The sequence below is a fragment of the Anser brachyrhynchus genome (genome assembly GCF_964034855.1).
Source record: "Anser brachyrhynchus genome assembly, chromosome: 17".
In the NCBI taxonomy this organism is placed as follows: Eukaryota; Metazoa; Chordata; class Aves; order Anseriformes; family Anatidae; genus Anser; species Anser brachyrhynchus.
Window position 1 is genome coordinate 66,742 of NC_137710.1, and position 17,831 is coordinate 84,572.

The 17,831-nt window shown below is 41.1% G+C and overlaps 2 protein-coding genes across 10 annotated transcripts in view; one reads left to right on the top strand and one right to left on the bottom strand.

Moving 5' to 3' along the window:
- The window catches only part of KREMEN1 (kringle containing transmembrane protein 1), a 68,311-nt gene extending 65,796 nt beyond the window's left edge, over window positions 1-2,515 (top strand). The window contains exons 24-25 of the mRNA XM_080560240.1: window positions 1,370-1,454; window positions 2,016-2,515. Coding sequence (XP_080416366.1) covers window positions 1,370-1,454; window positions 2,016-2,178 — 248 coding nt within the window. The 3' untranslated portion in view covers window positions 2,179-2,515. The remainder of the gene's footprint in view (window positions 1-1,369; window positions 1,455-2,015) is intronic.
- An 8,169-nt stretch (window positions 2,516-10,684) lies between these two features.
- Window positions 10,685-17,831, bottom strand: part of ZNRF3 (zinc and ring finger 3) — a 113,391-nt gene continuing 106,244 nt past the window's right edge. For all 9 annotated transcript variants that reach the window (XM_080558992.1, XM_080558993.1, XM_080558991.1 and 6 more), the window contains 3 exons: window positions 17,363-17,465; window positions 14,307-16,052; window positions 10,685-13,547 (listed from right to left, as the gene is read on the bottom strand). In XM_080558992.1, coding sequence (XP_080415118.1) covers window positions 13,504-13,547; window positions 14,307-16,052; window positions 17,363-17,465 — 1,893 coding nt within the window. In that variant the 3' untranslated portion in view covers window positions 10,685-13,503. The remainder of the gene's footprint in view (window positions 13,548-14,306; window positions 16,053-17,362; window positions 17,466-17,831) is intronic.

The following is a 17,831-nucleotide window of genomic DNA, read 5'->3' on the forward strand; positions in this document are numbered from 1 at the left end:
CACAGTTTCTGCCAGTTGTTTCCTAAAGGCTTAACGTGTCTTCAAATTACAGCTTTGAATAAAGCATACAAAGGCTATGTGTTTCTTTTCTGCAGTATACCTACTTTAAAAATTGTAAGTAAATGAATGCACTGAGAGTCCTCTCCTCTCCTCTCCTCTCCTCTCCTCTCCTCTCCTCTCCTCTCCTCTCCTCTCCTCTCCTCTCCTCTCCTCTCCTCTCCTCTCCTCTCCTCTCCTCTCCTCTCCTCTCCTCTCCTCTCCTCTCCTCTCCTCTCCTCTCCTCTCCTCTCCTCTCCTCTCCTCTCCTCTCCTCTCCTCTCCTCTCCTCTCCTCTCCTCTCCTCTCCTCCTCTCTCCTCCTCTCTCCTCTCCTCTCCTCCTCTCTCCTCTCCTCTCCTCTCCTCTCCTCTCCTCTCCTCTCCTCTCCTCTCCTCTCCTCTCCTCTCCTCTCCTCTCCTCTCCTCTCCTCTCCTCTCCTCTCCTCTCCTCTCCTCTCCTCTCCTCTCCTCTCCTCCTCCTCTCCTCTCCTCTCCTCTCCTCTCCTCTCCTCTCCTCTCCTCTCCTCTCCTCTCCTCTCCTCTCCTCTCCTCTCCTCTCCTCTCCTCTCCTCTCCTCTCCTCTCCTCTCCTCTCCTCTCCTCTCCTCTCCTCTCCTCTCCTCTCCTCTCCTCTCCTCTCCTCTCCTCTCCTCTCCTCTCCTCTCCTCTCCTCTCCTCTCCTCTCCTCTCCTCTCCTCTCCTCTCCTCTCCTCTCCTCTCCTCTCCTCTCCTCTCCTCTCCTCTCCTCTCCTCTCCTCTCCTCTCCTCTCCTCTCCTCTCCTCTCCTCTCCTCTCCTCTCCTCTCCTCTCCTCTCCTCTCCTCTCCTCTCCTCTCCTCTCCTCTCCTCTCCTCTCCTCTCCTCTCCTCTCCTCTCCTCTCCTCTCCTCTCCTCTCCTCTCCTCTCCTCTCCTCTCCTCTCCTCTCCTCTCCTCTCCTCTCCTCTCCTCTCCTCTCCTCTCCTCTCCTCTCCTCTCCTCTCCTCTCCTCTCCTCTCCTCTCCTCTCCTCTCCTCTCCTCTCCTCTCCTCTCCTCTCCTCTCCTCTCCTCTCCTCTCCTCTCCTCTCCTCTCCTCTCCTCTCCTCTCCTCTCCTCTCCTCTCCTCTCCTCTCCTCTCCTCTCCTCTCCTCTCCTCTCCTCTCCTCTCCTCTCCTCTCCTCTCCTCTCCTCTCCTCTCCTCTCCTCTCCTCTCCTCTCCTCTCCTCTCCTCTCCTCTCCTCTCCTCTCCTCTCCTCTCCTCTCCTCTCCTCTCCTCTCTCCTCTTCATTCCCTCTCCTCCTCCTCCTCTCTCCTCTCTCCTTTCTCCTGCTTTTTGTTTTCATTTTTCTTTTTCAGAATGGACAATATATAGTCTCACGGCACTGCTCATCCTAAGTGTTACAGCCATATTGGCAAAGATATTTCTCCACATTAGCATGAAGTAAGTGTGAAGCTCCGTACCAATTCTGGTACACCTAATTTCTCTGCATTATGATACTGTGAAACTAGTCATATTTAAAATCAAGTTATATGTTACATATTTGTATCCTCAATAGGATACTAATCAAGCACATTTTAAAAAAAAAATCTTCCCTGTTTGCTAGGGTAGCATCTACTTACTCATTCACTGAAATGATGGGTGAGTTTTGAACAAATCATAAACGTTGTGCTGTATTTACACACCACAAACTAACTTAAATATACAAGGACATGAATTAATAGTAATTAGTAATAGAATATGTACAGACAGATTAATTTAATTGCTTTCATTAGGGTAGCAACTATTATAGCGACAGTATGCCTTATTTGTCATTTGGTCCAAAAAGCAACCAACAAATCCTTCAAAAACTTATGCAACTATGTAACAAGTAGAAAAAAAAATACGGTCACAGACATAGAGGAACTCGTTAGCATTATCAGTGCAGCAGTAATGCAAACGTACTAATAATAGCAGCTTCCTGTGCACCTTAATACTTATTGTGAACTAACTCTTGTTTCTTAGATCCCATCAAACACCATCTGCAAATGAAATGGAAGATTCCAATGAGGTTACTGCTGCTGGTGAGATCTGGAGTATATTTTACCAGCCATCCACATCAATATCCATCTTCAAGAAGAAGCTTCAAAGTCAACAAGATGATTGCAGTCCATTAGTGGGAAACTGAAGTGTCTTTTATTTTACAGGAACCAATCTTCTTAAAATCCAGGTGATTTAGGAATAATTCTTTTTTTTTTTTCTTCCCAAACCCATACTTGTCTTCCAAAAAGTCAATTTCCAAAGGCCTTTGAAAGACTTTGCTTGATCTGCTGTTTTCTTGTGTATACTAGTGATGATGGATTTAATTGATGCAATAATTTTGAAATATTTGGTGCTCATCAAACCTGCAGTACTGTTAACTGCTGCCTTTAAACCAGTGCACTTAAAATACAAGTGAAAACCTGTAAAATTCAAAATATCTCACAACCCTGCGAAAAGTAATTGAATGAGTATCTGCAGGTTGAGGACTTTTTGTCTTCCTGTGTCACTGTATTGTATCAGGCCATTTTAGTCTCTTTATTCTCAAGGCTGAAGACAGAGGTAGATACTGATAACCTGTTCAGGTGCCACAGAAGCCAGAGCTTATTTGGCTTTAATGTAAACATCTCTAAATGTCACTATACAGTAAATTGGGAGTAAAAGACTGAGGAATTATTAGGCTGGTTGCCAATGCTCTATTTCTAGATTTTTCTGTTTCTACAAGCAGAGATACACAAACAAAAATCAAATCAAATTCAGGAGGCACACTCTCAATGGATCTTCAGCTGCAAATGTGTCATTGGACTAATTCTCACTGGGTCAAGGTGTGCATTACACATAAACAAATATGTGTGAGCAGTCAGATTCACCAATGGTTATGACGATTTTGCTCATAGAGTGTTCCTTTCAAAAACTATCATATGCCAGTCTGCAGTCCTGCATTAACTTTGGATGTGAGTTTAGGACTTCTTAAAGGCTTGTTCAAGGAAATTATAAATCAACTAAATTTTTAGATAGTGAGGCTAACACCAATTCTCACTCCAAGGTTAAAGGTATTAATCCCAGCAGCCTTAAATATTTACAGAGTTGTATTCTGCTGTCAACACCTATGCCAGGCTGTGCACTGGAAAACATACACAACAGTTGCCTTGATAACTAAATGTGCGAAGAAAGTGTTTCCCTGCCTGCAAAATTAAAACGGCACTGCGTTTTTAAGACTAATTATAGAAGAACTAAAAGATCAGTGGGGATCTGATCTGTGAAATAATTTCTATATGGTTGTAACAATTAACTATTTTTTTCTCTTTGGTAGAACATCTGTCTACCTAAATTGCTCAGACTTCTCATCCCACCACTGGGGATCAACAGTGAGTCTTTCAGCTTCAAGTCCAGCTCAGCAAGATACTTAGGAAAAACTGACAATACAGGTCAGATAGGTAGACTGGAAAAGTTTGCATTAGTGAGCAGTTCCTTAAACTATATTAGAGAGACATTAAAGTACAGTAATTCCAGTTAGAACAAAAGGAATAAATACAAGTTTAAGCATACCAATACTCTATACACCAGACCTGTGGTCTGAGAACAACTGCTCAACGCATCTGCAAAAGCTAATGAAGAAAAGTAAGATAACTGACACTGACTTTGAATTCATTCTAGTATTTGCCATTCTGTTTTTAAAATCTAAAGCCCCTATCTTCATGGGGACTATAGTTTTCCTTCAAAAAATAGGGCATCTAAAAATTAAACAATGAAATATTGTGCCTTACTTGCCATTCTACATCTAGTCTTTTACCTGAACTGAATTACTTCCAGCTCCATTTATGTACCATAGATGACCGCCACAATTGCACAATAAGTGCTTAATAGAAAAAGGACTTCACTAAGCTAGCAATCATGGAATTGTTTATATCAAAATCAGAATATTATGGAAACATCTAGCACATATTGCATGAACTGCTGGAAAGGTTACAGGAAAAAATAATTACAGTATTGCCAAAAATCAAGATAGGAAGTGTTGTAAAATATGCCAGTTCTCTCTTATGTGTCATCAGCTTGGACTAAAAAATATTGTCTGTTTCAGACCCAATGAAAAACTTAAAATTGCCTTTTTAACAATCTGTGTTTGCATCGTGCTGTGCAGTGAAAGAATCCTTCAAAGATTTGTAGTGAAGCAAATTAGTTTACTTCCTCTAGATGGTTATTCTGATTCATTAACGGACAGCTAGGATGGAGCCACAGAATAAAACTAGATCTGTAGGAGTTAAGTTACGAGCACATTTTGAGGAAGCTTTGTTTTCTTATCAAATGTTCTTGAGCAGTTAAATATACAGTCAAAGGAAAATTCATACAGCAGTTAACTAATGCTGATAACCTGAAAAAACATAAGGAGCACCCCATGACTGATTTCTACCCACTGCAAAAGGAAAAAAAGACAGAACATTTTTTTACATCTCTTTTTCAGTAAGGATTTTAATTTTACTATTAAATTGGAGAAATCCCTTTACAAACAGCAAGAAAAAGACTGATGATACTAGTGCAAAATTTAGAGAATCTAGAAACTATTTTTTGCATCAGTTCCTCAGCTACTTTTTAAATAATTAAATATTTCATGTGCCTTTCTTAGGGAATGTTTCTCTTATTCCCATACACAAGAGTCAGAAAAATAGCAGTTATAGCAGATCAACTGGCCATGTCAACAATGAAAGACTAAGCTTATGGTATTGCACAGTACATTGGAAAATGCACTGACAAAAGTGTCAAGGAAACTATGTTCCCCAAAGTCTTTCAGATTGCCCAGTTCTAGATACCTCTTCTACTAGGAAACAGTAATAGATCGAAATGCAGCAAGAGGGTCCTTGTAGCACTTCTTACTGTATGTGCCTGAAACCATAAAGAACAGGCAGATCTCTGAAGTGTTTTTTTTTTCAAAACTTGGTATAGTCACCTGTAAACCTAGCACAGACACTTCAGTGGTATGGTGGTATATGGCCAACATATACGTTAATACAGCACTTTATGATGTTTGCTGTAAGGCTTTGGTAGAGGAAGAAGAAAAGACTGACACATGCAACTGTTGTAATCCCACATGATTCAGCACACAGCAATGCATACCCCTATGACATTAGCAGCTGAGCACTGACAGCTGGATGATGCACATAGCTCTGAATGTCATCATGTTTGTGTTTACAGCACTTCAACAAATTGAAAATAGCTGCAGAATGGGAATTTCTCTGGAATTTTATCTGAATGGCCTTCCAAACTCCTACCTAGTAGTTCTCTCAACAGGATGGACAGGCTGCAAATGTATTATTGGCAGCATAATGTATTATTGGCCACAGCTTCAAAGGCAACTGTTTTGACAACAATACCATCATGAGGAGTTGCTTCTCACATACACACATTCCAGCCCCTGCCCCCTTCCACGCTTTGTTGTGCTGGTATGCCTGGCTATGTGGTAGTGCAATAAACTGATCAGGTTAAAAATTACCATCATTGTTTCTTCACTCAGTTAGACTAGAGTAGTTCATTTGGAAGGGACCTCCAGAGATCATCTAGTCCAACTTCCTGACCGCTTCAAGGCTAACCAACTATGAAAACATATTATTGAGGGCATTGTCCAAATGCTTCTTGAACACTGACAGGCATGGGGCATCAACCACCTCACCAGGAAGCCTGTTCCAGTGTTGGACCACCCTCGCGGTAAATAAATGTTTCCTGATGTCCAGTCTGAGCCTCCTCTGGCACAGCTTTGTGCTATTCCCTCACGTCCTGTCATCGGTCACCAGGGAGCAAAGACCGACACCTCCCTCTCCATTCCCCTGCTCAGGAATTTGTAGCACAACGAGGTGATCTCTCAGCCTTCTTTTCTCCAGATTAGACAACCAGGGATCTTCGGCCTCTCCTCATAGGGCATGCCCTCCAGCCCTTTTATCAGCCTTGTTGCCCTCCTCTGGATACTTTTAAGGACCTTAACATCCTATTTCTACTGTGGAGACCTGAACTGTACACAATATTCAAGCTGAGGCTGCACCAAAGCTAAACATAGTGGGAGAATCACCAGAAGTGACTGGCTATGCTGTGTTTAATGCACCCCAAAGTGCAGTTTGGCCTCTTGGCTGCCAGGGCACACTGATGATTCATGTCGAGCTTCTTGTTGACCAGCACCCCAGATCCTTTCCTGCAGAGCCGCTCTCCAGCCACTTGTCTCCCAGCTGTTACTTTTAGCAATGAGAAATTCTCTTATCTTGCTTATTGGGTGGTTTCACAGAAATGTGAGCTATCTTAGCTATGTGGAGCATACGCCATAGGAAAAAGAGAGGAGTGCACCAAAAGCAGGGGCAGTGAGTACTTATGGATGGCACTGCCACTGTAGCATTTTGTGAAACTGCCTCTTAACTTTATGCAGCATGTCAGTTACAGTAGCCTACAGAATATATGGACTTTGGATGGTAACCAGCTGGAAAGGTGGCCTTCCTAATTCAAAATCTACTTTAAAAAAATTAGGTTTGTTTGTTGACTAAATGATTTTATATGTACTTTTGTCTTAATATTGTTATGTTGGAGGGAAAATGGAGACTGTAATTTAAAAATGTGTGATCTGTTATCATAGTAATATATATATTTATATATGTATAGGAAATGCATTATTTAATACAGCATATTATGCTTGTATCTTGCTAACATTTCATAGGAAGAAAAGATGTTAGTTTACATTCTGAGAAAAAAATAAATATTTTATACATTGTAACCACAGTAAAATTCAAAGATAATTTATTGATGTATATAAGACAGAAAAGCACTGAGAATAGAGTAACGCAGACTCTCAATTTTGTAGCAGAATAGGTGCTGATGAAACAATTGCTTAAGATGCACTGTCTTCCTTTGAATCGCATGTCTAGATTGTAATTGTATTTGGCCGTTCATCAGATTCTGGAAATCCATGTGCATATATTCTCAGGACCATTTTAACATCCAACACCTTCATCTGCTTTTTCAATCAAGCATTAACAACATCATCTTATTTAAGACATGTTTCTGACAGTTTTTCTATAGCCAGTAAAGTTTTGAGGAGCTTTAAAAACACTGCTCATCCAGACAACCCAACAGTATTGCAGAATTATGGTCTCTGTATTCCAAGCTCCCCAGGCAATACTATAAATACGAGATTTTTTACTGATAGCCCTGGAAAATGAATCTACTTTCTGTATGAGTATAGGCCAACACATCAGCAGACACTTGGACTGCCACTAAATGAGCAGGACTAGCTATTCCAGTTCAATCTTCTGCTTAATAAGCTTTCTCAGGCAGTGGAAAAGACTGCCAAATATTTTCTAGTGCACTACTTTGCCTAATGGAAAGGTCTACTACAAAAACATAACTCCTGACAAACAGTTGTCCAACTATTACTTAATAGCCTGCAAAAAAGTGTTTCACAATCCTCTGATGAAATACATTTCAGTGATAGTTTCACCTGAAAATTATTCTAGACATTTTTGAACAAAGTTATCACTCTACTACCTTGAGATCTTGAGAGTGAAAAATATAATTGCCTTCAGATTGTGTCATTTTTCTATAACAATATCCCCACAACAAATACATTTAACGCAACTCATATTTTCTCATCTTTACTGAGCACTTGTGCTTTGGGATAAAATTAGGCATTCTGAATCTCAGTCTCAAGACAATTTACTGTAAATCCAAAAGATATCACATGAACCAAATAAGACTGTCAAGAAAACAGAACAAATCAAACTTGAAATGACTCACCACTGAAACATGTGCTGTGCCTACATGCGGTCATCTTGTGTTCAACAAATGGCTGTAATTAACAATTATAAAAAATTAAATACAGTGAATTTCTGCATGAGTTCAGTTAGCATTGCTACGCTGTAGAAGAGCGTTGCATAGCAGAGGCAGAAGCACTGTAGTTTACCAGTGGATTGTTTGCTGTGGGGGTTTTTAGGACTATTTGAGCTGAAAATGAAGAGGATGATTACATATGGAAAATATTTTATTGCTTTGAAAAGCTATTTCTGATGTAACAGAATATTGAAGTTTTCGGATATGTTTTCAAACTGTTAGAATTTGTTCTAACAATTATTTCAGGGTTTTCTCTACAAATTGTAACATCATCATGTTGCTAGCTAAAGGTAATGCTGTTTTCATTTTCTTGCAAAATTATTCTTTCAGTAATTTGTCCTTTGACCAAAATAATGCTACATTTGCTCACAGGAAGCTTCAGCTTCATTTATGTAAATGTCTAAATACCAGTGTCAGGTACCAAAATCGTCTCCAGCTCCACCTTTTCATGTCAGGACTCAAACTCTTATTTTCATTTTGAAACGCTACTGTCATACAGGCATTGGCCTCTTCTTATGTAGAGGGTGTTGCTCTGCTCTCCTTTCTTGCCATTAGGGTTCAGACGCCTCCTAAACCTCTGTTTATTCTGGGAACTGTTGCCTTTTTTTTTCTTTTTTTTTTTTTTTTTTCCTAAGCAGCAGTTTCATTCCCCAAGAGGGAAATGTATTCTTTACTCTGAAAGAAACACTTTTTTACTAAGTTGTGGAAGCACAGAACCTCTATATCCAGATAAGGTATCTGATTTCAGGTATACTGTTGTCTGAACAAAGACTTAGGGCAGGCTGGCTCCAATTGTATGAACACAGGCATATTTAAAAGATACTCTTAACACAAGGATCGTAAAGAGCTTGTAGGCATAGAGAACACCCATAAATGCTGAGCACTGTGCTCTGCATGCACTACTGTGCAAAATATAGATAACCACCTGTCAGTATGACAGATGCACCCCATGTTGCTAAAGCAAACATGAGATAATATTATAGAAGTACCAAGTATTTCTGTAATACACAATCTCATTAAGAATATTCTGTTCCTTCTCTTATTTTCCTACATGGAGGATCCATGTAGGTTTATGGTGCCCATAGACCAATTTTGCCACAAAGTTATTCCTTAAATACTTAAAACCTCAGCAACAAAAAGAACTTCCCCTTACAAATATATTTTTGTAGCAACTATTTAGTCATTAAGAAAAAGTCACAACTAAGAAGAGACAGAGTACCCCCCCCCAAAAAAGTGCAACATTCAAGTTAAGCAAAAGAGGGGCATTTACTTTGAGAAGTGAACATGACTTGCCAGTGCTGCTTAGTTCCCTCTTGCCTGTTGCTCTTCCATTATTCTGCCCGTCTTCTCACACAGACCAGGCTTTCCGATAGTACCTGAGATAAGGATGCTAATTGATCCTCATGATAGGATTCCCAGCACATCAGCCATGGTGTTTTCCCATACAATACAGATGGTTGGAGAGAATGCTCTCTTCTTGGGTGAATTCTGAGGTGAACGAATTACAGTGCAGTTGAACAGACTTAGATGAGAGGTGGGGAATAGTCCAGGGAATTACCAGGTAAACATCTTTGTGAGATGGAAGAAATTGAAGGAGGAGATTGGAAGGGTTTTTTTTTGTGTGTGTATTGCTGTATTGAAAATAAAAACATATAGAGGCAAATGATTTCAACAATGGCATATATACATATATCACATACATATGTACGCACATGGAGATTGCTGTCCTCTAGCTGTTACATACCTGCAAGTCACTCTCTTCTAATGTTTTTGGTCAAATTATGCCCTCTGCTGACAAAATGACTGATTTCAATTTCAGAGGAGCCTGTGATTTCATGATCCAGGGTATGGGCTTGGGTCTATCTTGACTATTCAACATCATTTAACGTAATTTATCTACTTGCATCATGCTGGCTCAGGTCCTGAAATAGTTCTAGTTCAGGACAAAAGATTATTTTTACCTGAAATTAAACCAGAAATAAGTTCCTTTGCTACACGGAACATGCAGGCTCCAAACATAAATGAGGATGCCTTCCAGCAAGTGTGTGACACTCAATTGTGATTCAAGGCTTCAGTGGCTTCTATGACCCCCTCAAAGAGCCTACATACTATATAGAGTCCCAAATGATACCTTTTTAGTTAACTACCACCTTGCAGCCTGAGCTTCATTGTACTTCCTACCGTTTCCTTCCCATGGCAGAGCTCTTAACCCCATCTTTTCCACAGCATACTCTGGTGTGCTGACTTCCCAACCCTTCTCCTTTCCTTCTGTGTCCTATACTTTCCTTCCCCTTCCTTCCTGTGTAGTCTTTGTTTTCCTGCAGTGAAAATGCCTAGCTTCCCCCTCCTCAATAGCAAGATCAACCAGGTGTGAGTAGAGACCCTAAAGTGACAGGCAGCCTCATGCAACACTGATAATGGGTGAGACTACCTGGGGACAGTACTAGGAAGGAGCTAAAATTGTCAAGTAATAACCTTATACTAAGCACAAAACCATGTAGATAAGTTAATCTGCTGGATATTCAAGTGTGGCACTTGCCTGGAAATTTAATGGCCCTGAGACAGAACATTGTGGGTTGCTTCCAAAAAATCCCACTTACAAATTTTTTGTGATCATTTTTGTTAGGATCTGTATGTGTGTGTATGCATATATTTGTTTACCTATTATTAAAAACAAAACAAGACCCCAAAACAAACAAAAAAACCCTGCTGTTGAAAACAGTCCACCTAGGACTGTACTTTGAGAAGCACAGCTGTGTCCTTTCCCCACAAACAAGAAGGACAACTTCCACACGTGTATGCAATAAAACTGTATTTTTGTGTGTTTTTGAGTGTTTTTTTTTTTTTTTTTTAATACAGACATTTGTACACTTTCTTACAAAACTGCAGCTAACTACAACTTTTCTTAAATCATTTTTGGTCGGCAAGTACTGTAAAATCTTTGTGTGCAATTATAATGTATTTACAGGGCCTCATGTTAGTGATTTTCAATGATTATTACAATAATGTCACACACTCTCAACATAAAACATGGCTTAAGATAAATATATTAGTAAATAAATATTCTGAGAACATATTTCCATAAATGAAATGTGCTGCTATACATATACAGAATATATACAAGATGTTTTCTAGCTTTTAAAACATTTTGAAAATGGTAATGAAGGAGAAAGAGCCCTTTGACCATATTACAAATCTTTACAGCAAATTTTATACAAAACAATTTTAAGTGCTATAAGATAACTTTTAAAACATTTTAAATAGTGCCTCATGAGCCAAACACAATGACAACTTTTCATGTAAGTAGTAGAAAGGCATTTTGTTATAAAAACCATCTATCACGGCCGGCTGGCCTATAGATTGTATAGACACATACAGGTAGCAGGGAATTAACTAAATGTTGAATATAAAACCAAACACGGAAACCAAGTGTAGGGTATATCTGTATGGTAAGGCCTGCAGAGACTGTTGTACTGGCAAAGATTTCCACAACATGTGAATGAGACCAGTACATCCAGGAACACCCTAAGCCAGAACATTCAAATACCGTTTTTTATAACCACATTTTACCACAACATGCTGTGCAGTTACAGAGTACAATGCATTGTAGGTGGCCTTAGATAATGCCGCACAAAACACCAAGCAAAATAACCCAGGCAGTACACCATAACTTGTAAAATGATTTTCTTTTGAGTGGAGGAAGGAGAAAGGTAAGACTTTAAAAAAAAAATCTTTTAGAGTTTATTCTCCCAACACATACCACTTAGTACAGTCATTCAGAGAATGAGTAAGTTTTCAATAAACTTCATACACAGAAAATGTGTTTATTTTAATTATTATTTCAATTTTATACCCAGATATTGTCTTGTATGAATTCTCTGAATAGCTGGATTTGGTTGTTCATTTAGAGAGATCTAATGTGAACTCCTTTCAACACAGTTTTTTTTCCCTAATTTATTGAGTATAAAAAGTAAAAGTAAACAAACATATTTGTTGTTTCTTGGTTATTTGCTTCTTTTAAAATATTTGGGATTATAAAGAAAACAAGTTAACTTTTCTGGTTCTCACAATTAGCCCAGTGCTGTCAAGGACATTTTGTTTGAAAATGTAACATGAACTTTTTTTCATGTCTTTTAAATATCTCCCATGTGTACTGAACTTTAGTCAATTTTTTTTTTTTTTTGGAAGACTGGCAATGTGGGCATTAACTAAGCAGTTTCCCTTTAGGAGAATTCCTGCTGAGAATACACCAGACACTGTGTCCTCAGGCACATGCAGCATGACAGGCAATTTAAACCATGCTATGGTAGCCTCTTACTCAGAAGCCGCTGTTTCCACAGGAAACAATTGCTATCAGAAGTGATGACGTACATTATCTCATGATAACAAACGTCCCCACTAGTACAAGAACAAAAGGATGTGCCCAGGCTAATGGAGTACAGAGAACACTCTGTACACAAGACAAAAATGAAACACAACTAACTGGGCCCAAGAAACCTTTAAAATAAATCAATCTATGGAAGCTACATCAACCACAGCAAAGAAGGAAACAATGACTAAAACAAGTCCTCATTTTCCCACGTGCACAACGGGTGACAAGCACTGCTTCCCTTAGGCGTGCTTGCAGGCTATAAGGAAACAAGGCATCAGACCAATTCCCAAAATGAGCCAGGCAAGCTACAAGCCCCCCTGCAAACTCTGTTTTCCTGCATATGCCAGCATTTTTCACATCCAGAAGAGGGGCTACAAGTGCCTGAAAAACTTCCTATGAAAGGCAAGATTTGTCATCTACAAAGGTTTCACCCTTTCTAAGCACTTTCTTCTACCATCTGTTTGAGGGAAGGGCCCACAACATTCTTCACCAGTCAGAAGATACAATGAGGTCTGTGTTTTAGCAGGAAGTGGGAATGAGAATATTCTGAGCTACCTGTTTCCCTACCCCCAATCTGTTAAAACTAATCACAATGGCAGGAGACCCTTCCTAGCCAAATCATCAGAGCAGCATGAAAGGGGGGGAGGGGAGAGGAAGAAGGAGACAGTCCAATCCTTCACCTCCCTCAAAATCGCTTGTATAACTTGTTGGCTACTAGGATTTGCTACTAGGATTAGTTGGTATCTGAACATCCATTCAGCAGCTGTATCCCTCTGGACTACTTTATTTCAAGGTGCTATCTGGTTTCTAAGGCAGGTGTGTAGCCCTGAGCTTATCAAAAGCTGGACTCCCTTAAGTAGGAGGTAACAGCATCTACACATAGCCTGGCTTATTTAACAGACCATGTTACTTCTCAGCAAGAGCTGACATAGTCACTTCTAAAAAGAAAATATAAATAACACTTTGTCATTAATATAGAAATGGCACTAGAGCTCAGAATGCTCCATACCATGTCCCACATGGGCTTTGCACACCAATGGAGGCCTGAAGGCTTCAGGCAAGACGGAGAAAGGAGATCAAGGTGATGTGGACACAGAGGAAGAGAAAGTGGGGAAAGTGGGGGAGGGACTTCTCCACATTACCACTTTTGTGTGTTTGTCAAAGCTTAAAAAAAATGGAGTCCATGAGAATTTGGAGTCTTTCATAAGCTCCACTTCTCCACCTGGTGTCATCTGGACAGGTCTAATCACTGATCCGGCTTCTCTCCATGGGATGAGATCCAGCACCTGAAGGATAAAGAAATAGTAATTGGTTAAAACTAAGGAAAATTGCATCTAGAATATTGCATCCTATTTTGGGGCCCCCAGAACATGACACTGGCTGAATCAAGTTCAGCAGACAGACAAGATGCTCAGAGGGCTGAAGAACTTGCCCTTTGACAAGAGGCTGAGGGAGTGGGTTTATTCTGTCTCCAGAAGAGAAGGTGTTGGGGGAACCCCCTAACAGATTGCAACACCTATGTGGTGAATGTCATGGAGATAGAGCCAGAGTCTTCACAGTGATGCACAGTGGACAAGAGGTAACAGGCTTTAGCTGAGACATTAAATGTTCAGACTGGATCTAAGGAAAATCTTTTCACCACAAGGACAGTCAGTCACTGGAACAGGAGCCCTGAAACTCTGGCAGTTTCCATTCAAACCTGCCAAAGCTGTCAAGAGTGGCACAGTGTTCCTGGCTGTGAGAGCTCTAATGGGGACCTGATACTAGCAATCACTTTTCACCCTCTCCTCCCTTCCCCACAAAGTATGTGTATGAAAGCTCTTAAAGTTAGGTGGTAAACTATAATCTATCCCTCTAGCACTGGCCAAATAAGTACAGGTAACAGGAGAGTAACACTCTTGGGTGAAGAATTCGTTGATAACCCACTCTTAAGAAAAAGATGGCAGTAACCTCTATGTCTGCATATACCTGTGAAACTAGCAGGGATCTTGCATATCATATGCTAGAACAGAAAGGTACAGTAATGAAAAAAGCACACAGATTACCTGTGGTCTTTGTGGTCACTGTCAGCTTCTGGGTGTTCGGAATGGGACTAGGAAAGAGCATTCTGGCTTCCTCTTCCTGAGAGCAGTTCTGCTGAAGGAAAGATGTTGCCTCGTAGCACACCTCCCTCTCATCCTGTACCTCTCCTATACCTTGGCAGTGCAGGTAAGTATCTAGTTCAGGTGTCCCATCCCAGGAACTACAGCTACCTGTGTGGGTCCCTTGGCACTCTGTAGGTAGGATCAGCTCACAGTCTCTGTCTTCAGGAATGATGGGGATGCGTTGACCCAGATCACATATACCCTTATAGCAGCTTGGCAAGGTGTCATCAGGAAGCGTGTACTGCACATTCACTGCATAGTCTTCTGTATAGCAGCCACCACCTCCACTGCCACTGTTGCTACTACAGGCTACCTGCTTCTCTTCATAGAAGCAACAGGGCAACCCTTCGTATTTCACCCCATCTGTCCTATGCAAGTGGTCTGAGTTAATACTGTACAAGCCTTGGGTATTCCCTGACTGTGGTTCTATCCCTGGGCCACATGCCCCCCACAGCGGAGAGCTCAGGAAGAGTGCACTACAGTCAGCTGTCCCATTTCTAGGCTCCAGGGCAGAGTGCTGGAGTTCAAGGCAGCATGCACATGCTTGCTCCATAAGTGGCCCTGCTATCTCTGGATTCTTCCAGTTCATTTTAACATCCAAAGCAGCACCAGGAGCAGCCTCAGGTCCTCCCTCTGAGGTAGTGCCATTTAGATCCCTGTGCTCTAGTGAGGAATTACTACTATAGTTCATATCCATGCTGCAATTAGACAGTTGGTCCCCTGAGGAAGAAGCTGGCACAGGCCGGCAGTCAGCACCCACCAGACTGTGAGCATGAGCTGGAAGCTCGTCCTGATGGGGGCCCTCCAAGAGAACAATTGCACCCCTGTTTGCACCACCAACCTCACCCACTCGGCAAGGGCTCTTACTGCGGTAAATGTATGGGTCATAGTCACTGCTCAAAGAGCTGCGGAAGGTGGAACAGCTCCCATAAACACCTTGGTTGCTGACCTCGGTGCAGTCAACCATGGAATCACTAGAGGAACAGTGGCACTGACCAGAACTGCTGCTGCTGCTGTCACTCCCAGGGCAGTCAGCCAAATATCCACTGCACACTGAACGATGACCGTGATAGCAGCTAAAGCTGGAGGTACTGCCACTCTCCAAGCGAGATGAGGGCACTACGTGTACCACAGGAGGGAAAAGCATGCTGCTACCAGGCTGAAAGGCACGGGAAGGACCCTTTGAGGAAATGCCAGCTGAAGGCTGTCCATCTTGCTCAGGGTAACTAAGGCCTTGGAAGTAGTAGTGCTGATACATGGTCTCATATTGGGAAAAGCATGCTGCTTTGGAAAAGTTGCGCCCTCCAAACTTGGGTCTTCGGAAGTTGTGAGCTGGAGAATAAGCCCTATGTTCCAGGCTACAGTGATGTGTGTTTAAAGCATGGTCCAAATGAATAGGCTGATAACTTCGGATATAGGCTGCAGACTGGGCTTGGTAGAGGCTCTGTTCACCATGTCTCTCAACTGTAAGTACCGTGATAGGGTTTCCATGAGGGTCCATGCTTGTCCGGGTGGGATATGCGGTTATCTGGTTTGCTCTGTGCACTCGGCCTGGGTAATGGACAGGTAGAATCACCCTCTGCTGCCGGCTGCGTGCTGAGTTGATGGATTCCAGACAGACTGGACCTGTGTTTCCCTTCTTCTGTTCTGAATGTGAGAAGTAAGAGTGGAGAAGTAGGAGTGCAAGGGAATAAAGGTAAAAGACTTTATGTAACAAAATATATTGTTCTGAATTTAGTTACATTATGCATACAACAAAGTTTAAAAAAAAAAGTACCAACATTTTGCGGAAAAGAAAAAATACGATAACTCTCAAAAATAAGTCAAGAGCATCTGTCTGAAAGCCTTTGAAAAACTCAATTGTATTTGCATGAAAATGAAAAAAAAAAAGTAAATAATTGCAGATACTGTTCTTGTATATGGAAAGTTTTTTGCTTACACAGCAATCCTGATCTTGCAGGTTAAGAGCATGGCTGGTAGTCATTGCTTTTGTTTTCACCTTACACATCTGTACTGGGTCTGGCTGGGATGTAATTAACTTCCGCTGCAGCGGCCCATATAGTGTTATGCTCTGTACTTGCACCTAAAACAGCATTGATATCACACCATTGTTTTGTCTATTGCTGAGCAATTGCTGGCACAACATCAAGACTTCCTCCAACCCCCACCCCAAGCCAGTAAGCTGGGGGTGGGCAAGAAGTGGGGACGGGACATCACCAGGGCAGCTGACCTAAACCAACCAAAGGGATATTCCATACCACATGATGTCACACTCAGCAATAAAAGGTAGGAAAGGGGAAGGGGGAACTCTCGTTATGAAGATGTCTGTCCTCACAAAATAATGCTATGTGTATTGAGGACCTGCTTCCAGGGGTGTGGCCAAACATTGCTTGTTGATGGGAAGTAGAGATATTTTTTTTTCTCTCTGTGCTACTTCACAGACTTTGCTTGCTTTTTGCTTTTTCCTTTATGTTTCCTTTTTTTTTTTTTTTTCTCCTTTCCAGCACACTTTCTTCTACCGCTCTTCTGAGGAGGAGGGGGAATGAGAGAGCAGTCGTGGTGGAGTTCAGCTGCCCAGCAAGGTAAAACCACCACAACATTACATTACGTAAATCTGTATTAATATAAGACTTTTCAGACTTACCAAAAAGAAAACATACTAAATTATTATAAAATAATTCTATTAAACTTAAGTGTCCTAGCTGTGTTCATAGGTCACATGCTGCCCTCTGCTGGACATAGCACCCACAAGGAAAAGACCGAAATGTGGCCTGTTATTTCAGGGTACGTAGTCATTTTTTAAAGAACTTAGCCCTAACTGTATTTCTAGGGTTGCATTACAATAAATACTATGGGCTGTATGGAGATTTACATATAGGCACTATTTCATCTTGTAAGCTTCGAAGTCCATAGTGGGTGACACAGCTGAGTATCTGCACCTTAGCAGCAACACTTACCTATGATGTTATGACGGCAGTGAGGACAGGTATGATGCTGCAGTAACCAAGGATCCACACATTTCTTGTGAAATCGGTGAGTGCAGGGAATGACACGCAGCTCCTACAGGAACAGATAAAGGGACATGAAAAGTACTGGTGCCTAATGAGTGAATCCTCGCAGATTATTCCTACTTTTTTCAACCTAGCTACTGAACAGATTTGGAGTTCCTAGTCTCCCCAGACTAATTCCTAGTCTTGAAGCAGAAATCATTACAAATCTTTGATCACTTTGACTACCCATTTCTGAAACACCTTCATTTCCAACATACCTTCTGTGAAATGAGTGAATCAAAAATGCAGTATTCAATGTGAGAGCATGACTAAACTTACAATTGACATAACTGTTTTCTGTTCAGTTCTCCAGACTTCCCCTTCTCATTCCTTATAACCGATTTGCCTTTTTGACCACCACAAAGTACTGAGTTGC